Source organism: Anabrus simplex, chromosome 1 (assembly GCF_040414725.1).
Source record: "Anabrus simplex isolate iqAnaSimp1 chromosome 1, ASM4041472v1, whole genome shotgun sequence".
NCBI lineage: Eukaryota > Metazoa > Arthropoda > Insecta > Orthoptera > Tettigoniidae > Anabrus > Anabrus simplex.
Genome location: NC_090265.1, coordinates 1492711843 through 1492736016, shown reverse-complemented (window position 1 = coordinate 1492736016; position 24174 = coordinate 1492711843). Strand labels below are relative to the sequence as shown.

At 38.9% G+C, this 24174-nt stretch overlaps 2 protein-coding genes across 2 annotated transcripts in view; one reads left to right on the top strand and one right to left on the bottom strand.

Moving 5' to 3' along the window:
- The window catches only part of Smg5 (Smg5 nonsense mediated mRNA decay factor), a 358955-nt gene extending 356246 nt beyond the window's left edge, over nucleotides 1-2709 (bottom strand). Inside the window, exon 1 of the mRNA XM_067137979.2 lies at nucleotides 2541-2709. Within this exon, the coding sequence (XP_066994080.2) occupies nucleotides 2541-2611 (71 nt within the window). The 5' untranslated portion in view covers nucleotides 2612-2709. The remainder of the gene's footprint in view (nucleotides 1-2540) is intronic.
- An 80-nt stretch (nucleotides 2710-2789) lies between these two features.
- Nucleotides 2790-24174, top strand: part of Cbp80 (Nuclear cap-binding protein subunit 1) — a 191935-nt gene continuing 170550 nt past the window's right edge. Inside the window, exons 1-3 of the mRNA XM_067137981.2 lie at nucleotides 2790-3006; nucleotides 3274-3362; nucleotides 20758-20943. Coding sequence (XP_066994082.1) covers nucleotides 2967-3006; nucleotides 3274-3362; nucleotides 20758-20943 — 315 coding nt within the window. The 5' untranslated portion in view covers nucleotides 2790-2966. The remainder of the gene's footprint in view (nucleotides 3007-3273; nucleotides 3363-20757; nucleotides 20944-24174) is intronic.

Genomic DNA, 24174 nt, shown 5'->3' with positions numbered 1-24174 from the left:
TCCAGTTCACACTATTATTTTAATTGTTCACATGCAGACATACCTATGTCACAATGGTGGGAGTGCAATTGATTTAGTGCTAATACGAGGATTTGAAGCAAAGACACAAAACTTACTAAAAGTATACAGACGGCTCGGTAATGCGGAAACATATACCAGTGATTACAGAATTAAGATGTAAAAACTTACAAGATGATACAGAATGAACAAAAAGGGGCTAAGAGAACAATAGACACTAATATCTTGGAGGATCATATTGGAGTAATACAAGAAATACTGAGGGAAATCAGAGAAGGAGAAATAGATGCGGCATTACCCCTAATAGAGAACTACATCAAACGAGCGACAGTGAATGTACAACAATCACAGTTAGTGCGAAAAAATGGTTTGACAGAGATTGTTACCAAACACAGACAGCTAACTTTGGAGAAACTAAGAAAAGCAAGGCAGACTAGGGAGATAACTGACCTAGCAGACTGTCAGAATGCTAGAAAGGAATATAAATTTCTAATAAAACAAAATAGAGTTGAATACGAGGAAAGGCAAAATCTTGAACTAATAGAGCAAATTGAAGAAGATCTGTATAAAGCACTCCGCACAAGACAATCACGCTTTCCAACCACATACCGATGGAGGTTTGGGACACTATTCTACAATAACACAACACCTACAACCATTACAAATGATGAAATAGAACAGTGCACACCCTTCTCAATAGCTAAAGTAAAGAAGGTTATTGAGGCACCAAAAAAGCATAGAGCTGCAGGTCCAGATGGAATTTTTAATGAACATCTGAAAGCCTCAGCACCATACCTAGTGCTAGTATGGACAGTGCCTAGCTAGGCTGATGATGGTCCTTATAGGAGCGAAACTACTACCTTGTAATAGCACATTGTAATGTTTTTGTAAACATCGCATGTTTGTCAAGTATTGACAAGGTGGATTAAAAAATTTTGTATTTATTTTATGTGTAATCTTAACCCAATATGGAACCAACTATGAAATGTATAACCTTGAAAGGAAACATCAATGACATCAAGAAGCTACCAGGCCTGTCCCTGGAGACAGCCATGCAACTTTTCATAATAAAGGTTATGCCTATAGGCACATATGGTCTGGAGTTAATATGGGAGTTCCTCACGAAGAAACAACTACAAGAATTGGAAAGTCTGAAAGCGAGGTTCCTCAAGCGAGTTCTAAGCGTCTCGAAATACACTCCATCTCAACTCGTCTATGTATTGGCGAGGGAAACGTTTTTAGTGCACGATATAAGACTTCACCTACTGCTATCATCCACAAAAAGTTATTGGGAACTCTTACAAGAAGTGAAAGAAAAAATAACAGATATTGGGATGGATTTCTACCGGACAGACGCCACGATCAACCGTGCATGGACACGCACAGGATATGACTTACGGCATACAGTCACAAGGTTTGATATACATGGGTTTCATCATAAAGTATGCCAGACCTTGAATTACCATGAACCAGGCCCGGATTGCGTGTGCAGACTCTGTGACCAACACTACGAGAAATATCATGCCTTACAGTGCAAGCGTAGGCAACAAACGATCACCCAGCTTGCCAATGACTAATGGACATGACAATTAAAAGTGCAAACAAACTTGGTGACAATAAGTAGAAAGAGATTGTATTTACTTATATGGCCATTGGCTGCAATAAAATTCTTATTAATTGTTAACATGTGAAAAGGAACAGAAGTGCGAAAGTCAAGTACAGAACTGCATGTGGCATGGACAGTCCTTAAATACAGAAAAGAACTTAACAATGAAGAATATAGCAATAATTTTCCTCAATTTGTTAATTTAGTCATGTAGGCCTAACATGCGTTTCCTTTTTCATGCTGGGTCCACAGTTATTGAGAAATGTATGTTATTGTATTTACCGTACAGAGTTCCACATCAAGTAATATGATACTCGTTCCACCTCAACACAACAGAATCTGGTAAATTATAAGGCCTATGCTTAACTTTTTTGATGAGTGTATATAGTCAAACTCGACAGTATTCTCTATATAAAATATAATTATAAATTATCACTAGTAGTGACAGAAGGAGTACGGTTACTGAAGTATAAAAATGAGTAAAGAGTATGATAGAGACTGAAGTAAACCCAGTAACTTAATATTAAATATGTACTCTGAGCCAACGTTACATAGGACTTCATCAATAATTGTACACAGACATGGTACTTGTAAAACTTACCTAGAAATAAGGTTAATGCACACTATTTCACCGTACACTGAAGAAAATAATCACACATTTCGGTCACATATGCTAGAGAAACTGAAAAATGAACACCTGTTATTTTCAAGATGAAATTGTGAAATGTGTTAGGTAGTGAATTTAAAAAAAAAAAAAAAAACGAATTGCACAACATGCACTCATATTTACAATTTTCTGCTATATTTTTCAACAGTGTTCAGAATCTCCAAAATTATACAGATGGGATAAGGCACCAAATAACCATCTTTCAAGCACCTAACCAAAAGTCAGGTGTATAACCTTATCAAAGAATACCTGAAAAGTCGTCTTGCTCCTTCGACGCTTTCGTTTCTCACATCTGAAATCTGATTATACGACTTCTTCATAGTGTCAACTCATTTTTACTCTTAAAAGTCTTGATGAATTCCGCTCATTTCCCACAAAAACTTGGCAACAAAATAAGTTTCTCATGGTACCATTTTCCTCGGAGCTTCATTGTGTCACTTAAAGATAGCGCTAAAAGCAAAAAGCCTGAATACCGCCATCCGTCAGACAGAAACGCTGAGGGATAGCGCAGGGAGCAGGAGAATCCTTCACGTTACTTGTTTGGTTATGATGGAAAATCGCCGATAGTTGACGTGGTTGACGTATAGGATCGGCGGTGTAGCTTAACTATCTCGTGTGGGTGCACGTAGACGTGTTGATAAGTTTGTTAACTCGAGGTTTGTGTTTTTGTTTACAATGAGCAGAAGAAGGGTGCATGATGATGACGATGGCTATGGTAAGTAAGGTTAAGTAATCTCGCTTACCAACTACTAAATATATTCATTTTGTGATGTGCATTAGTATCCTTCCTCACATCCATTCCTTGTAATATTAATGCTATCGTAATATCATTTTATTGCGGCGATTCGGTATATTTTCCTTCATAATGCAAAAGGTTCGGAAAGTAGTGAGAATTTTTGTTTGTTTGTAAATTTATGTATGTCAGATGATTTATATCTCATTATTTGAACTGTGTGACTATCATCTTGTGTTTCTCTTATAGAACGAGCCTACAGAAAAAGACGCCGTGTTTCAGAAAATCAGGAGATTGAAGATAGATTAGAATCTCTGATATTAAGGGTTGGTGAAAAGGTATGTAGATAAAAATTATTAGCTGTACCCCAGCCAACAAGTTAACTTTTTTATCACCTCAAGTATGCTATGTAGTTAAACTAGTAAACAATTCATATTATTGAGGGTTATGCAGTGTATCCTCCCTAGTAACATTCTTCTTGGCTGGTTCTCATAATACTGTGAAAGTCCCCTGTTCAAACTTGCTAATTGAACCTTCAAGATGTTCAGTTGAACTGAATTCGGCTACATCGTACTTTCTTTAGTGAAACTGACCAAACCACGACTTTAAGAGGGCATCTCACTGGTATTCATAGGAGTGCAACAGTTTGACACCAAGTTCGAACATTGGAAAGCTAACCAGAACATCAGCAAAGAGCAGATTTTCTTATGTATAAAATACTAATTCCCTTATGTTGACTGATATTTTTTCCTTTTTGGAATGAAATGCAAATGAATTATACTTTTTCATGTTATTGTTTTGTCTCTTAAATGCATATTTGTTTAGGAAATGTTGCAATTTTTGCCTGTGTTTCCATTAAGGAAATCTGCTTAGACCTACACCTGTTCCATTTTTCAGTACAAATTAATATATTGAGCTCCTGTGCAAGGTGTAACCTTAAAATTTAACAGAGCAAGTTGTGAACTATATGCAGCCTAGCAGCAAAACGCGAACTTAACTAGGCTGGCTTGGTCTGGTTACTTTGAACCGAGCATGTGATAGCTGTTCATTTACCTGTCTTCCTCATTTAACCTAGAGAGACCAAGTTGGGGATTCCACTGTTGCTTGGCCAGTGCTGTGGCAGCTGGAGAAGGACTGGGTAAAGGCCACTATCATAGGCAACCCTGGTTTGGATTGCACATTAAACTGGGTATGATCACAACACTAAGTTACACAGAATTACAGGACTGCTTGCTATTTCGTAGATATGAAGCCAGTTGGTAAGAAATTGTGAGGAAGTTGAATGGTAAAGTACGCTGTATTATAACTGACCTTGAATTTAGGATACATTAGGAATTGTATGGATATTCTTGGGATTTTCCATGATACTAACTGGTATCTGATATGCAGTGAATTATTACTATATCATTGTCATCATTGTAGGCCTACAGTTCCAGTTTCCCGGCTGGGCCTACTGTTAATGAGTCTCTATCGTAAGTTCAGCCCGTGGGCCCCATTCACACAGACGCGAAATGACTGTCGTTTGTTTACTCGCTCGCGGCCTTCTCGGAAAGGATGTTCTGCAGTAGTGCTCAAGGCTGCCAACCTATGTACTTAGAAACTATGCTTCGATTGTTCCCCATTTTTGCGGAGTGGACGGTTAGGATTAGGATAGGATGTGGACAAGACGATTGATCGGGACGGTTAGGATTCTTACTATGGAGAAGACCAATGGTCTGGGCAGTTAGGATTCTTGCCGTGGACAAGACCATTGGTCTGGGCGGTTAGAAGCGGCCTTAGGCCCCTAGTTTCGTATGCGGTTAGGATAGGATCTAGACAAGACGATTGATCTGGACGGTTAGGATTCTGGCCGTGGAGGAGACCATTGTTCTGGGCGGTTAGAAGCCGCAAAGCAGCCTTAGGCCCCTAGATTCGTATTGCTACACTTACTTGTGCTTTTATTGTGCTGCGGTTGGTCAGAGATTGTGGCAACATTCTTGACGGGAAGGAGATCATGTGCCACTTTACATTGGCCAATAGGAATGCAAGTAGCTACTTCAAAACTGAAAATGGCGTGTAATAATCTTAATTAGGTTATAAAAGTAAATGTGCTTCTAGGGGTGGGGAGGTGGGTTCCTGGACATTGCAACGAACACATCTCTCCTCTGAGACGCTCTCCAAGTAAGATTTCACTAATTCCGCCTACTTCTAACATTACAAATATGGTGGCCCACGGGCTGAACTAATACCGAGTCTCTTCCACTTCTTCCTGTCCACATACAACTGGTCATGGAGAACATCGTCCACTGTCCATCCTCTGGTAACTAGATGAACCTTGATCATGTACATCCATCGGGTTTTAGGTCTTCCTGCAGGTCTTTTCCCCTCCACTTGTCTTTCCAAGTTTATTCTGGCTGTTCTTGTAGGCTCCATCCTCATCACATGCCCGTACCACCGTAGTCTGGATGTGCCGTTTTGGTCTAAGAGGGATGTCTTTATTCCGGCTCCTTTCCTCACCTCCTCATTTCTTAACTTGACCATCTGGGTCTTCTGGATGGTGGATCTAAGAAATTTTATCTTTGATGCTTGCAGTCGTGATGAATCTTTTCTTGTGAGGGTGCATGCTTCAATACCTTAGGTCAATGTTGGTATTGGCCGGTTTTGGAATCATGTCATCCCATAAAAGTGTTCTTACTTGTTGGTAGAATTCTGATCCCTCTTGCACTGTGTTTGTAATTTCCTTTAGGGAGATTACTCTTCCAAGGTGAGGAAAACTGTCCACACATTCTAGCTGGTGGTCCGCTAGTGAATTATTACTATATCTGACACAAAAATTGAAGTTTTTGTGCAAATGGATAAGGGTGGAAAGGAAAGCCTTCAGAATCAAAAAATTACATAGAAGTGTGTGGTTATAATCAGTGAAAAGTTATGAAGAATGTTATGGATATTGAAAAAATTGGTTGACATACAGAATACCTAAAAAATATTAAATTGGAACAACATTTTATACCTAAAAATGGGAAAAAAACATACCCATGATGAATGATGTAACGAGGATAGCTTGTAAGTGTAAAAAAGAAGGCATATAAAAAATGGCAGATAAGAGAAAGAATTTGATATCAAGGAATGGACCTAATAAAACAGTTACTTCAAGCTCGAGGGTTTGAGTGATTAAAAATCCTGGCAGAAAATATCTAGGATACCTGAATCTAAAGGGGAGAGCCTTCATTTACTGCACCTGGACAATTCAGTCACTTTGTGATGACTAGAGCCTGGATTTCCGTGTGCTATCAAATCTCAAAATACGCATTCATGCACTATCATATGGCAAAACATGCACAATAAACTGGAAAATATGCCCTATCAAATTTCAGTTCCTTTTAAAACATTGTACAACAACTACCATAATATCTCCATATTGTCTTGATATAAGCTCATCAGTTTATCCGCAGCATATTCTTAAACACAGAAAATGATCTTTCTACATCACAAGAAGTGACAGTTGCATATTTAAATGAAGATACTTGGGAAAAAGTGAGGTCAAAGTATACGTCTTCTGCATTTGCACCACAATACGGCTTATATAAGCTTGAATTCAAAGTTAGGGTTTGAATGGATCACTTTGTTCGACCTATCTCTAGCTATAATACCAATATAAATAGTCGGTTATTGGACATTCTAAATTTTCCAGCTAACTCATTCCTGATTGCCAGCGTTTTGCCCCCCCGTGTGCTCAGTTGGGCTCATCAGTTGGTACCTAGCACACGGGGGCGAAACGCTGGCAACCAGGAATGATTTAGCTAGAAAATTTATAATGTCCAATAACGGACCATTTTTATTGGTATTATAAATTTGCTCATTCAGGAGAAATATTTGAGATTCCCTATGGGAATCAACATCTATATCATCTATCTCAAGCTGCTGCAGCTACTTCTCCGTGCGATGATTGCAGATACTTTTGAATGTCCTCTACAAAGACGTGTGATGAGTGAGAGTTCTGGGTAGGAAATTTCAGGATAACAACGGAAGAGGGTTCAGTGCATAACCAAGGTTTCTAAGCTTCTATCTCAGTAACGCGGCATCACAGAAGTGTGACACAAGCTTTGTTTCGTTCGTCTCACATAGAAGAAAAAATTAACCGTTGATGAGTAATGCACAATTTAAGGTTCAATTTATAGCAATGTATAAATAGGACAACTTATTCGTAAGAATTACAGAAATCTACCTGGGGCCTTCCAGCTTACACTCAAGCAACACATAAGAAAATGTTGGCTTAATTGAATTATAGGACCTCTACTGTAAATACTAACTTTGGTTGTAACATAGGATGTCAGGAATATATTCCCTCTGTCTCTCAGCAATAGACATATTGTATAACGTGGAAAAACGTTTCCAAATTCTGCACACCAACATTCACAAAGGACACTATCATGCAAGTTAACATTATGTATGGGTCGAAGTCAGAAGAAAAGTCATATTATGCTATATTAAACATCCAAATATTCACTATTAAATCCAAACTCTTTCAAAATATGCATTATGCGTTAATTTTCTCCTAAAAAGGCCAAAACATACAAACATGCATGGTAAAAGAACGGTTATTTGGAATCGTTTATCCATAAAACGAATATTTGCGAAGTTTGAGAAGTGTAACTAGCTTAATTAAAAACATGCTCTACGATGACAATATTGACCTAAAATGATTATTAACAAGAATTGATTTATATGGTGATGGTACTGGTGATTATGGTTTTAAAAGGAGGTGGAACTAGGCAGTCATCTTTGAAAAAGTTCGAGATAGCAGAGAGTGAGATCGATAGCTGCAGTCTCTTAAGTGTGGTCAGTATTCAGGAGATAATGGGTTCGAGCCCAACTGTCGGCAGCCCTGAAGATGGTTTCCCGTGGTTTCCCATTTTCACACCAGGCAAATGCTGGGGCTGTAAGTTAATTAAGGCCACGGTCATTTCCTTCCTACTCCTACGCCTTTCCAGTTCAATGCCGAATTGGTGAATGAACTAAACAAAAAACTCGAGTGCCATGAAAGATAAATAAAACATCTCAAGGAAGAAGTTGAGGCAAAGTGTGACTCCCTGGAACAGTACCAAAGGAGGTCAAGTTTACGTTTGTTTGGTATTGCTGAAAGTGAGGGTGTGAACACAGATGACATTGTTGTGAGCCTCTGCAATGAATTGGAGGCCAAGGTAACCAAAACTAACATTGGCTGGCCACGAACCTACTGCGCTGACGTAGCAGGGGAAGAGGTGATACTCCCACGTGGCGCGTCCCAGGTGGCGGATAGAGGGTCCTAACCGGCTTGCAAGTGGACTTGAGGGAAATAAAATACATCTTGCAGACCAAACACGCACACCACCCCTGTGGGTGGGGGACGCAGACAAAGAATTCACCCACGATATCCCCTGCCTGTCGTAAGAGGCGACTAAATGGGACCACCAAGGGATGATCCAATTAGAACCATGAGACTACTTGTAATTAGTACCATCACGCGGGGAACACCATGGGTCACATTTAGTTGCGCGTACTACCACTATGTTAGGTACGCAATACGTTTGTTATTAGTAGCAACAGCGTGTGAATCAGGAGGTGGGTCCTACAGTACCTGTGATTCGTACGCCTATATGAGCGACACCATGGTTCTGCCTTACCTATGCTCAGTTCCCACTATGTGAGGAATTTCACGGGATAGTACAAGTCCCTGTGGTTAGTCCACTTACGTGAAGAACGCCATAGGTTTGCGTTGCCTGTAAATAGCGCCACAATGTGCGAAGCACCATAGGTGTGTGTTACATGTGTGCATTACACTACCTGTGAATAGTACCATAATGTGTGGAATACCGCGAGTCTTCACTACTTTTGATTAGTACCGCAACATTACACATAGCATGGTTCTACTTTCCTAATGATAATACCATTATGAGGGGCCGATGACATGGATTTTGGACCTGATTCGACTATAAGCATAATCGATTCAGCATCGTGCTATAGAAGCAGTCCCTTGGTCAGTAATACTATTGTTTTGTGCCAACTTCTGTGCGTGTGATGCACTGTGGGTGGGATCCACTGATCGTTTTAAATTCATATCCGTCCATTCATTCTTCATCCTCACGCTTTGAATTCTGGCCACTGGAGGATTTTGGACTTTTAAGTTATCACTTCATTTCGTACCATTAGGGGCCGATTACCTCGATGTTAGACATCTTTAAACAACAAACATCAATCAACATTGGCAGGAGCCACAGGGTAGGACCAAAGGTGCTTGGAAAACCTAGGCCCATCGTTGTGAAGTTGACGTCCTTCCGTTCCAGACAAGAGGTTTTCACACGGAAGCGCCAACTAAAAGGAACATCTACTACACTACGGGAAGACATGACTGCAACTCATCTAGCAATTCATGGGCTGAGGAACACTTGGACTGATCACGGGGATGTCTTAATTAAGTTGGCAGATGGTACAGGGCGTCGTATCAACTCCATGTGTGATGTTCCTAGATTGTAATTTGCAAACATCGCTACCCATCACCACATCAATACAGAACTACATTCGCTTTTAATGCGAGTACCGAAATATTTTCTTCCCTTGCTTTCATAGTAGGAATACACTACAGTTAACTTTCACTTTTTCTTTCTTCTCTCTCACATATAACACACTTCCTATCACATCTTTTACTACATCAGGTATCTGTTTTCCAAGTATAACATTCCTAGTTAGAACGCTCTAATTTAATATTAGACTCGTTTGTGCGATTTACCTTATATAATTTGTCTGTAGTGTGTTCTGTTATTGTTATTAGTTTCGCATTGTATTTTATTTGTACAGTAATCACTATTGCTTGAACTGTATTTAACCGTAGTCCTGTCGTTAGTTCTGTTTTAGTTTTAATTTTCTGTTCCGAAGTTGGCATAACTTTTAACACAAGGACATGCTTCTGACGACAGCAGGCCTAAGCGCATTCCTTAAATTCTATCCCCTTATGCCCCTGTTCCGTTAACCGCACCCTTCACACACATAGCTGCTAGAGCAAACCCAGGTCCTCTTTCAGCCACTACTATCGTGAAGTAAACCGTGAAACAATTTCCAAGAACTCGTAATGTTTGTCGCTGTAATGTGCAGTCTTTGCTCTCCCAAACGCGCATAGATAAAATGCATAACCTATTTTCTTTGTGCCAGTTCCATGCAGTTCTTACGTCTCAAATATGGCTGAGCAGCAAATGCCCAAGCTCAGCTGTTGACATGGATGGGTACGTCCTTCTACGAAATGACCGCAAGGGTAAAGGCGGTGGAGGGGTGGCTGTTTATATTGCCAGGGACCTCAAGTAATTAGCCATTCACCTTCACAGTATGAACTTAAACTGGAGTTTTTGTTTGTAGAGATAACACTGTTTATAACAAAATGCTTGCTGGGAGTGGTTTACAAGCCTCCAGAAGTAGGATATTTGACTGACCTTGAGACTGAAATTTTAAACCTTCTGTCATACTATGCACACATTATTATAATGGGAGACTTTATCACAAATTTGTTAGACAGTACCGCAGCTTTAAATTGACAGTTTTGTAATATTTGCGAAGCATGCAACATGACAGTTTTACCCCTCGGATCAACCCACCACACTAATTGCAGTCACGCACTTCTCGATCTAATAATAACAAACAATTCAACGAACATAGACAACAAACATCAGCCCTGGGACTATCTGGACATGACATAATCTACCTGTCCTACCATTTACAAAGCCCGAAACCAAGGACGAAAATATTGCCATTCAGGGACCTCAGACGAATTGACGCAGATAAATTAGATGATGTTCTTTCCGGCCATGGATATAGATAAATCGTGCCGATAATGTAGAGGAAGTGGTCTCAACATTTTTAAAATTTTTATTTGCTAGGGGCTTTACGTCGCACTGACACAGATAGGTCTTATGGCGACGATGGGATAGGAAAGGCCTAGGAGTTGGAAGGAAGCGACCCTGGCCGTATTTAAGGCACAGCCCCAGCATTTGCCTGGTGTGAAAATGGGAAACTACGGGTCTCAACATTTAATAACCTAGTAACGCAAATCTACGATTGGCACGCCCCAGTGCGTAGGGGAGAAGGTTCCAGAGCTCCTAAACCATGGATAGATGATGAAATTTGCCTCTTAATGGCTAAACGAGACAACACAACATGAGACTTAAAGACTTACGTACATATGTAAACTGAAGATACAAAAGGCTCCCAAACTCGAAAGACGTACTGGAGGTGAAAGACCAAAAGACACTCTCTTACCTTACATTAGAGTTTATTAATTCACATTCTCTCATCTCAGCCTCGATTGGGGCACCAAGTCCCCCCCATTGCAGTTATCTATAAACATTATGATGATGCTATCATTGCATTGGATTGGTATAGCTTATTTTAATATTGCCCATGGCGCCGGCTGTCTGGAAGGAACGCTAAGCAAGGGTCTTTCTGTTTTGAGAGAAAGGAATGGCAGTCATTGTTTCAAGCCAGGAGGGATGACCTCGACAAAGTTACATTTGAATATTGTAATAATACTTGAGACATTGGTATAGCTTGTCGATTTCATTCACTTGAAAATGTAGGCACTCATTGTCTGCACCAATCGGCTTAGGTTCATCCCACACTAACCTCACACCGGGTGTCAGGTAGTGTGCCCGGTATTGTTTCTATTGTCTTTCCCCATTTCTCTTAGGCTTCAAATGTAACTTTGTCGAGGTCATCCCTCCTGGCTTGAAACAATGACTGCCATTCCTTTCTCTCAAAACAGAAAGACCCTTGCTTAGCGTTCCTTCCAGACAGCCGGCGCCATGGGCATTTGGTCAGATTGCCATATGTGTCACATAATGAAATAAAAATTATGAGGGCAATTATTTAAATGTTTCATGTTGTGTGTTACTGTAGTCTGTCCTAGTTCGTGAACCATGAGCAATGGCTACATGGCATAGTAAGTGGTCCTGAAAGACGGAATACCAGTTGCTATGGAATGGGAGTGGGCATCTCAGACATATTCTGAGTCGTGGCCCTCCATGTGCTCAGGTGGCTAGGACTACATTCCACAGTGGTCCCTAAGCCATTAGAGGAGAGATCATCACTTGGTCTATGTGTAAGATTTGTAGCATCCTGCATCATAAATTTACCGAGCTCAGTACATTTTAAGCAAGCCTCGGATCTATGTGAGTAATGGAGTCCTATTCTCATTTGACAGGCAAGGGCTCCTTGAAACAACTTGGTGAAGGAAATGGAATTTGATGGGCAGTTATCAATATTAATGGGGCTTATGGAAGAAAGAAAGTAGAACTGGCTGAGTCAACAAAGAGGATACATCTGGATGTACTAGGAGTCAGTGATATTCGGGTAAGGGGAGATAACGAGGAAGAGATAGATTATAAAGTGTACTTGACAGGTGTTAAAAAAGGGAAGGGCAGAGTATGGGGTAGGACTGTTCATCAGGTTATACTATTGCACACAGCATAGCTTCTGTTAGGCACATAAGTCAGCGGATGATGTTGGTAGATTTGGTGGTTGGAGAAATTAGGGCGAGAATTGTCTCAGTGTATTCACCATGTGAGGGTGCAGATGAGGATGAAGTTGACAAGTTTTATGTTGCATTCAGTGGCATACTCATTCAACAGCAGGGATAGGATAGTGTTAATGGGCGATTTCAATGCAAGAGTTGAAAATAGAATTGAAGGATACGAAAGGGGGATTGGTAAATGTGGGGAAGATATGGAAACTAATGAAAATGGCAAGAGTTTGCTGGACTTCTGTGCTAGTATGGGTTTAGCAGTTACAAATACATTCTTCAAGCATAAGGCTATTCACTGCTATACATGGGAGGCTAGGAGTACCAGATCCATAATAGACTATATCTTAACCGCCTCACATATAAGGATCCTTAGTTCAATGACTGCTACATTAATGCATTTGCCTGCCACCACATTTGAAGACCCTATTCTACTTCCAACATTGAAAACTCTCCCATTACGTCTCCTCACAACTGAAAATTCATGCGTCATGCATAGAAACATCCTAACCTATGCTGTCTGTTGTCTAATCCGTTCAATATCGAGACGTTGATGGCGTACAGCCCATTAGGTATTGATGAAGAATCTGCCTAACAACTCTCTAAAATCAACTCGTACAGGAATAAAATCCTAATAACTGATGCACACACCTATATCTAACCTATTTTGGCCCTTATTCCCATCTAATTGATATACAACACTTAGCTTGACATGCATGCAGCCCTGGGGCCTGTTCCACAAACGCACTTTGCAACTTTGCACTTTTCAATTCTTGCAAAGTGCAAAGTCTTTCTGTTCCACCATAATGTAGGTATTACTTTTCAATTTCTTTGCAAAGTGAAAAGTCTTTGCGTATGAGTAAACCGATCATGTTTATTCCATGGTCAAACTGTATAATACTCCATGATTTTAATACTTTATTTTTCACAGTGAATTAGACGATAATTGTGGTATTGGCAGTTTTAAAGTTTTGATCATGGGAAAGAAAGAAAATTACAAGAAGCTAGCAGTGTTAGAAGTTGTCAAGAAGAAACGGGACATTCTTTTTGGCATGTTCAAAAATAACCTATCACATGATGACAAGCGATCCGCTTGGACTGAAGTTCTAAAGAAAGATCAGTCTTTGCAATTAGCTGGAGCCAAAAAATCTTGGACGTACTCGAGGGATAATCTATTTGGATTATGGAAATGTCGTGCACTAGTAAGTAAATGTTTACATTTTCATTAAATGCATTAATCGAGAATATATCGCTTAAATTAATTTGTATAAACTCACATATGTCGATGCAGCATGTTACATAAAATTGTAATGTAGAAGTGATTGAAGAATATATGTAATGATTTCCTCTTACCTATATATCACGTCTGAAGCATTAAATTCTTACTTTTAGGCAAAAATAGATAATGCCAAGAAAACTGGAAGTGAACGAGCGAAAGATAAGCAATTGGATGAGGTGGATGCTGCTATCTTTGACTTCCTACAGAAAGATTCGGCCGTTTTAGATGGGTCGAATCTTCCAAAAAGCTACATGGAAGATCAAGCGACCGTGGAGCCAATACCAACTCCTGCTGAACTTCCCAGTAGCGAAAACCTACAAAATACACCGAGGAGAAAGAAAAGGAAGCTGTCGAATTAATAAATAATAATGTTATTTGCTTTACATCCTACTAACTACTTTTTAACGGTTTTCGGAGACGCTGAGGTGCCGGAATTTAGTCCCGCAGAAGATCTCTTACGTGCCAGTAAATCTACCGACATGAGGCTGACGTATTTGAGCACCTTCAAATACCACAGGACTGAGCCAGGATCAAACCTGCCACGTTAGGGTCAGAAGGCCAGCGCTTCAACCGTCTGAGAGCTGTCAAATTCCCCATGTCCTATTGCTAACATTGAAGAAGATACGGTGACAAAAAAACTAAGGCAGGAACTTCTCCATGTGGAAATTTACCACAGGAAGTTTGCAAACTCTGAAGTTGGAAAGGAAATTGGAGATACCACCTTCAGAATTTACTAGTGATATTGCAGCTTCTGCTTCGCAGAATTTTGTCTATACTACAGATGAATGCATAGAATACATAGCCATTGAAAGTACCGAGTGATTGATTTGAACTTAAATTTCATAGTAACATGTTTATTGTATGTAGATTAGTAGAAATATAGTATAGTAAATAAAAATGAACGTTATTAACTTAGAAACAGATAGTATTGTTCAGTTCAGTTAATGAAATATCTCAACAACGAATTGAGTTTAGCAACGGCGTCTAAATCGGGTGCCTCATCGTTTCCAGGATTGGGGTCTCCATTTTCATCCATTAAGGTAAGTAAGTCTTCTTCATTTTCTCTTCCAACCTTACGTGCAATATTATGCAATGCAATACACGCTAAAACCATCTTTCCCACTTTTCTTGAACATATTCGTAAGTGGTTTAAGCAGGGAAAACGTTCCTTTAAAACTGTTCTCAACAATACGCCATGTCAATTTATGTGTGTTGTTAAATCGTTGCTCAGCAGCATCGTCTGGATTTCTATTAAGAGGGGATATCAGCCACTCCTTTAGTCCATAGGCACTGTCACCTAATATAACTGCTCCTGGGAACGGCCTCCAACCGGAGTCAAAACGTCTACATACGCACTGTTTCTTAAGAACCTGGAATCGTGCATACTACCCGGCTAACTAGCATTAGCACTGTAGAAGGTCAAGTCTGCGCCACTAATCACCATAATATTGAGAGAATGATGCCCATGTCTATTAACATAAATCTACTTGTGCTCAGTAGGAGCATTAATATTAACAAGAGTACCGTCAACACATCCACACACAGAAGGAAAGCCACCCTTCATTAGAAATTCCGTCGCTATATTATGTGGATTATCAGGCCAACGTACTATGTTAGGAAATATTACATTTACTATAGCATCTACGACTTCACTAACAGTTCTGCAAACAGTTGATTTTGATGTCCCTTGCATTGCTGCCACAGCGTGCAGCTGGGCACCATTTCCTAACTAATGTAAGCATATCAGAATTTGTTCCTTTTCGGAAAGGGATTGGCTTCTTTTTGTTGCAGGTTTCAATAAATGACCAATCATTCCAAGAATATAGTCAGTCTGTAATGGGATAACACGAAAACACTTGTGAAATTCCGTCAAAGTGAGGTTATGAAAATTAATCCTGTCTTTGTATGTTCTCTTGTTGGATTCTTCATCACTGTCCTCACTTAATGATAACAAAAGCTCTCCTTATAACATGTTTATATCCTAAACCAAATTCTAGGCCGAGAAACTAGTGTACATACTTGTTAATTAACAACTGAGAAGAGAATCATCTCTTTGCAAAATTTCTGAAAACTTTTCACTTCATTACTTGCACTTTGCATTTCTGTACCAATGGAGGAACATAACAGGCTTCAAACGTGAAAAGATTCCTAACTTTTCACTTTGCAAGCTAAATCTGAAAAGTGATGGTGGAACAAAATCAGAACTGAAAATTGCAAAGTGAAAAGTTGCAAAGTTCGTTGGTGGAACAGGCCCCTGAACGTATTTAATTTTATTACAATCAACAAAACAAATGCCACTCTGGTTTACATTTAAAAATTAACTTGCTTGTACGAGAGTGACCTGACTAGTGCGTCAAAATATTACTTCAGATGCTTAAACAAAATAACTCAACTTAGCAGCAACTTCACCACTGGCGACAAATCACACGACCACTATGTCATGCGTGCCTAGCCCGTGATGACGGCACACAGCACAGGGCTGAAGGTCCACTGCTCGATGCCTGGATAGTTCATGGTTGTCGTCTGCTTGATCCTGGTCGTATCTGGAATTGTGAAGTTACGTCAGAACATCTACTTCACCGCTTAGCGTGATCATACACACGACTACAGCCTTAGTGTTCGCCTGCTATTGACTATAGCCTCCGTGCAGAAATTAGTCCCATCTGTGCGGCACTAATTAAAGGGAACCAGCCTTGTTGTAATCAGTCCTTGACATGGGTTATATCTTATACAACTCACACACGTTATCACCACAATTACATACTATCCACTTCATTCCGTATCGATATTGTAATCAAGATAACAATTAAGTAAAACGTTCCACCTGATCGATACTTTTCAGCAGTGGGCGAACATATGAAAGAGACAGGCCACAAATTTACAAATATCAACCAGGATCTTGCCATCATCAAAAGACTAAATAAAGGAAGTCTAATGAATAATTTGGAAAGTATACATATATTTCTGGATAAGTTGTTTAATGAGGAAAAAAATTTAAATGAAACAAACGAACAAAGAAATCCCTTGTTTGAACACATATTGAGATACATGGAATTATTAGAAGCAATCGAATACGCCCAGCGAAAGTAGGAAGCAATCGCAAAGCAGCTACGTCACAAATAGAAGCCAACCCCCTGCACATGACAACAAATGACAACCCGCCGTCACTTCCCCTTCCCCCTCCAAACCAAGCCAGCAAAACGTCCTCGTCACACAGCTACTACACAAGGTCAAGGACGGCAGAGACAAATACAAACACGTAAGCATCGGAACAAGACCAAATAGGACAGGGGTAAGTTTAAATAAGTTTTTCACAGCATAAATAATTCCTTTAGAAAACACATTTTCAGGTTTTCTCAATTAACAAACAAGTTTCCCTACCGGTTTCAGGTAGTACACCAAACTTCCCGACTGAATAATTCCGAATAAAATTCGTACAATGAATAATTGGGTAGGGGTAAGTTTTTAATCTTTACAGTGCGAACAATTTCTTTAGGCAACACACCCTCAAAGAATTTTGAATTAATAGTTACATTTTCCTGCTGGTTACAGATCGTACTCCAAACTATCCAACTAAATGAAAACTGAACAATTCGACCAACAATCTACATAATATTCTCCACTGGACAGTAAGAAAGGTCTAGAAAAAGAAGGAACACTGTACCATCAAGACAAGTGTGCAAGAACATTAACGGAAAACTGTCGAACTTAATAATGAACCAGTACAAGTGACAACGAATGAAATCAAAGATGTTTTTAGTTTAGAATAGTTTTTAATTTGTATAATTTTAATCTTAATTAACAAACACAACCCCCCCATCCATCCATCCTCCCTTGCCACTTAAACGTTCCTTTCTAACACATTTTAATTATGAAACATTTTATGCTTTTTCACCTAAGCTTTCAGCGAAACAGCTGATGATGATTGCTAAGCAATCGAAACATGTTCTGTAAGTTTTTAATGACATAAATTTAGCTGAAGGCTAAATAATAAAAAAGTATCGATCACGTGGAACGTTTTACTTAATTGTTATCTTGATTACCACAATTCACGTACACCTTATAAATATTTTATATCATCACTAGCTCTTGTAAGTAAACTCACGGTGATTGTACATTAGTCTGACATCAGTTTCACCAATAAATATGTCTAATAAGCTCGCGAATTATGCCACGCCACACTTGGCGTTTCAAAACAGCGGGTTAATAAGACAATGAGGTGTTAAGTGCATGACTGACTGAGACTCGATGAGCAAACGTCAAGTGAGTATCAATTGAATAAACAAACTGAGACACAAGTGAGCAATCAAGTGAGTGAATGAGAGCACTTCCTTTTTTGCCGCAGAATTTATAGCCTCAAGAGGACGCTAGCTTCGAGGGAAAGCCTCGTCTATCAAACCTTTTTCCTTTGTAACAGCCATACAGATGTCAACGGCCGCTGCTGTAAATACGCACCACTCTCAATCCAGCACAAGTAAATAGTGGTAGATTCACAATTAAGTATTTATTTATTTTCCACCTAGTCGATACAATGATTGCTTAAGGCAATTTTTAATGGTCAAAAGTGGTACATGTTTCGTATATTATCAACATCTTCAGCCACATAACATTGTTTAGATGAAAAATATATAAAATTGACAAAGTAATGCTTTAGAGGAAGTGACCTTTAAAAGGTTTACTTTACTTTGTCAATTTTATATATTTTTCATCTAAACAATGTTATGTGGCTGAAGATGTTGATAATATACGAAACATGTACCACTTTTGACCATTAAAAATTGCCTTAAGCAATCATTGTATCGACTAGGTGGAAAATAAATACTTAATTGTGAATCTATTGAAGTGCGATACGGACCATGAAGCTGATTTTATGTAAATAGTGGTACTCGATAATTCTGATCTTAATTATGTGTGATGTCAGATTGTGCAAATTAGCATAGTGACAAATTAATTGATTGAAATTCAGATGATTCCAGCCCTGGGAAAGAGAAATTGGTCAACCTGTGACAATTGTTCTGTACATCCCCTTGTTTAAATCTCACCCCTCCAGGTTGCTGCGCTTGGGTTTGGCGGTATAGTAGGGATCTGCGTTATTGAAATCACAGCGTGCTGCTCAGTTCCAACTCAAGGAATTTGTTCCTTCTGGAGCAATACGGGGTTCTCACGGCCATCCAGGGTTCCTTCCTTCACGTCCCGTGACTATATGGCACGCTAAATACAATTATGCCACAGTGTTGTTATAAATAAATTGAAGCATATTATGATATGGTTCAGTATACCAGGCAACGTATTCACTGGCAACTTGGAAGGGAGGATGCGATCAGTGGTTGAGAGGAAGTTGGATGAAAACCAGTTTGGTTTCAGACCATACAGGGGCTGTCAGAATCAGATTTTTAGTAAATGCCAGGTAATTGTAAAATGTTACGAAAGGAATAGACAGTTGTGTTTATGTCTAGAGAAAGTATATGACAGGGTACTGAGGGAAAAGATGTTCACAGTACTGGGGGACTATGGGATTAAGTGTAGATTATTAAAATCAAAGGGATTTATGTTGACAATTGGGCTGCAGTGAGGGTACTTACATGGGTTAGACAAGGCTGTAATCTTTCACCTTTGCTGTTCGTAGTTTACATGGATCATCTGCTGAAAGGTATAAAGTGGCAGGGAGGGATTCAGTTAGGTGGAAAAATAGTAAGCAGTCTGGACTATGCCGACTACTTGGTCTTAATGACATATTGTGCCGATGCTTGCAGTCTAATATCTTGGAACTTGAAAATAGGTGCAATGGGTATGGTATGAAAATTAGCCTTTCGAAGACTAAATTGGTGTCAATAGGTAAGAAATTCGACAGAATTGAATGTCAGATTTGTGATACAAAGCTGGAACAGGTTGATCATTTTAAGTACAGTATTTAGGTTGTGTGTTCTCCCAGGATGGTAATATAGTAAGTGAGATTGAATCAAGGTTTGGTAAATCTAATGCAGTGAGCTCACAGTTGCAATCAACAGTGTTTTGTAAGAAAGAAGTCAGCTCTCGGAAACTATAATGAGAGTTGTTACTTGTAACTATCTTTTCATCGGTTGGTTTTCAGACCAACTTTTCTTTACGGGAGCAAAAGCTGGGTGGACTCAGGATATCTTGTTCATAAGTTAGAAATAACAGACATGAAAGTAGCGAGAAATGATTGCTGGTACAAACAGGAGGAGACTACTTGGAAAGAGGAGATAAAACCTAAGTTAGGAACAAACTCGATGGATGAAGCTGTACACATAAACCGGCTTCGGTGGTGGGGTCATGTAAGACGAATGGAGGAGGATAGGTTACCTAGGAGAATAATGGACTCTGTTAAGACCAAGACGACGATAGTTGGGCTCAGTTTCTAATGATTTAAGAGGTATAGAACTAAATGAAGCCACAGCGTTAATTGTTAATGGAGGATTGTGGCGACGTTTAGTAAGTTCACAGAGGCTTGCAGACTAACGCTGAAAGGCGTAACGGTCTATAATGATAATGTATATATGTTATTTCATTGTATCTGTAATTTATCCTTCAATTTTGCCATATTAATCGGCCTGAGCACTGAATAATGTCTCAGTACTTCCCAGTCAAGTCTGTCACAAAAAGCAGCCCCTTCCCTCCGCACCCCTCTTCTGCATTCCACTAGTTTACTAGCTGTCAGTCAATATGAGGTAGGTTTGCCAGCAGGCTTTGCTATATCTTTTAAGTGCCAAATTGATTTAAGGCAGTTAAAAAGACCACAAATCACAACTGTTGATTACTTCATGAAATTTGGAAACTCTTAAGACATATTAATAGTAAAGAGAGAAAATGAATATTTGGGTTTTTATTGTGATTGTTTATCATTGTATAATTTTCAATTTCATATGAACATATTGTTAATGACTCATACTAATTTACCTGTTTAATTTTCTAGAGTATATCATCTTTGGAGAGCAACTTGGAAGGTTTGGCCAGTGTTTTAGAAGCTGACCTTGCAACATTTCGTAACAAAATTCTTCGCATTCTTACTGATTGTGCAATTAAAATGCCAGAGAAATGCACTATATACACCACACTGGTTGGACTTCTCAATGCAAAGAACTATAACTTTGGAGGAGAGGTAAAGTAATCTTTAATTTCTTATTTGACTTCCAAGCAAAAGTGAGTATGAAATACAATAGTGATCTGCCAGCTGTATTAATCTTTCTAAATATTTAGTTTTAACCACTTATCTATTATTTCCATTTTCTTGATGAAATTAACATTCCTTTACTGTTGGAGCACCTTCAGATTTCATTTGACAGTTCACGGGAAGTCGGAACAGTGTCGCCAAGTTGTTAACGAGAACAATCAGCTAATACACTACACAGCACTAGGACAGAACTGCACTAAGCCGTCCTCATGTTCAGAATAAAATTTGTGTTATACAAAATAATACAGTTATCGCAAATAATAACATAATTTGGATGAGAATAATGTTAGATAAAACAGACACATGGTAATTAAGTTAAATACTCAGAGAATAAAATGCATGTTATAAAACTGGAATAATACAACTGTTGAGTGTAATTATGCACATAGGACAAGAATAACAAGGTTCAGTATAAAAAAGAACTCAAACAGGTAAAGGAGAGGCAAATTCTAACATGAATAACAATTTACTTCAGATAAAAATGTGAGATACAGGATAAATAAACACTCAGGTAAATGAAATATCAGTGAAATTTCCGCTCACTGTTAGTAGCTCTTGCGGTTCTGGTAGCTGTATCCTTGTAGTCCATACACGGAATAAATCCTTTATAAAGTGAACATACAGTACTACTTATATTCAAGTCGCTACTGCCCAGGTCATTGTCAGTTGAACTCTCACTCCCACTTGAGTTTAATGAAATGATAAAATTTTCAATATATCCTTCCACAATATCCTCTTTCTCCCAAACGTCATTAATTTTGTTTTTGGTGCTGTTCACAACTTTTTCCAGTTTTCCACACTTACACGGTTCACAGCTTTACAAGTTATAAATCTCATTTTCCAACCGTATTGGAGTTCAGAGTATCAAATTATTATAATTAATGAACCACCTTTCCAATACACAAAATCCCTATATTTAGGATGAAACCATTTAATCACAAATTGGACATGTCTCATTCAACTTTGTGAGCATCATCAGCAATAGTTAACATAAATCATTGGTGGGTCAGGGCCCTGATCCTGGTGTATATCACAAAGAATGTCTAATATACATTGATAAAAATATATAAATTTAACACTTTAAAAATAATCAATAAGATTATTTATGTCTATTAAAACAAAAATTTTAATCATTCATGGGAGACTACTGTCAAAAATGAGTGCAATTGGACTAGACAAAAGAGTGACTGAATGGGTTGCTATATTTCTAGAAAAAGGATCTCAGAGAATTAGAGTAGGCAAAGGTTTATCTGACCCTGTAATAATTAAGAGGGGAATTCCTCAAGGCAGTATTATTGGACCTTTATGTTTTCTTATGTATATAAATGATATGAGTAAAGGAGTGGAATCGGAGGTAAGGCTTTTTGCGGATGATGTTATTCTCTATAGAGTGATAAATAAGTTACAAGATTGTGAGGAACTGCAACGTGACCTCGAAAATGTTGTGAGATGGACAGCAGGCAATGGTATGTTGATAAACAGGGTTAAAAGTCAGATTGTGAGTTTCACAAATAGGAAAAGTCCTCTCAGTTTTAATTACTGCGTTGATGGGGTGAAAGTTCCTTTTGGGGATCATTGTAAGTATCTAGGTGTTAATATAAGGAAAGATCTTCATTGGGGTAATCACATAAATGAGATTGTAAATAAAGGGTACAGATCTCTGCACCTGGTTGTGAGGGTGTTTAGGGGCTGTAGTAAGGATGTGAAGGAGAGTGCATATAAGTCTCTGGTAAGACCCCAACTAGAGTATGGTTCCAGTGTATGGGACCCTCACCAGGATTACCTGATTCAAGAACTGGAAAAAATCCAAAGAAAAGCAGCTCGATTTGTTCTGGGTGATTTCCGACAAAAGAGTAGCGTTACAAAAATGTTGCAATGTTTGGGTTGGGAAGAATTGAGAGAAAGAAGAAGAGCTGCTCGACTAAGTGGTATGTCAGATCAAAAATTAGATGGATGGCTTTTCCGGCGTTTGCTCTATTAACCAGCGTTTCGTCTTAGGTCTGACACTAGACTCTTCAGAATGGGATGTGTCAGACCCTACCCACTGACGCTGGGGTGTATGCAGGTGAACTTATCAGAAGCTTATTTATGAAGCACAGTCTGATAACTGCATACGGGAGATAAAACTCCACAATGGAATTAATGCCCACCTAGCAATTCCATTAAGTGGTATGTTCCGAGCTGTCAGCGGAGAGATGGCGTGGAATGACATTAGTAAACGAATAAGTTTGAATGGCGTTTATAAAAGTAGGAAAGATCACAATATGAAGATAAAGTTGGAATTCAAGAGGACAAACTGGGGCAAATATTCATTTATAGGAAGGGGAGTTAGGGATTGGAATAACTTGCCAAGGGAGATGTTCAATAAATTTCCAATTTCTTTGAAATCATTTAGGAAAAGGCTAGGAAAGCAACAGATAGGGAATCTGCCACCTGGGTGACTGTCCTAAATGCAGATCAGTATTGATTGATTGATTCCAAATCTGATCCATCCACTTTCTTCTCAGTCTTCCAACTGGTCTGTTTCCCTTAACTTCTCTTCTCTTTCCAATTCCCTTCTGCTACCCATTCCTTTCCCATTCTTTTTACATTTCCGAATCATCTCAGTCTTGCTTTCTGTATCTTCTGTACTAACAGTTATATATTTAGCTCTTCTCTGATTTTAATATTTTTAATTCTATCTCATCTTGTCTTTTTAACCAATGTTCTTAAAAATTTCATTTTTGCTGCTTGGATCTTACTATCCTGTCTCTTATTAGTTACCAGCATTTCTAGTCCGTATGTTACTATTGGTATGAATGACTGTTAATTTCGTTCTCTTGGGTACTTTATCATCCCATAAAAGCTCTCTGACTTGATAAAATGTTGTAGGTACCTTTACTTAGTCTGTTATTAATTTCAGGGTTGATTTCATTACTTCCGTTAATAATGCTACTCAGATATGTTAACTGTTCTACATTCTCTAACCGTTCTCCATCTATGTTCACTTGGCTTCTCTTTCTCTCTTTTCTACAATGCATGACTACAGTTTCAGTCCACGGAGGGGCTGTCAGGATCAGATTTTCAGTATGCGCCAGGTAATTGAAAAATGCTACGAGAGGAATAGGCAGTTGTGTTTGTTTCGTAGATCTAGAGAAAGCATATGACAGGGTACCGAAG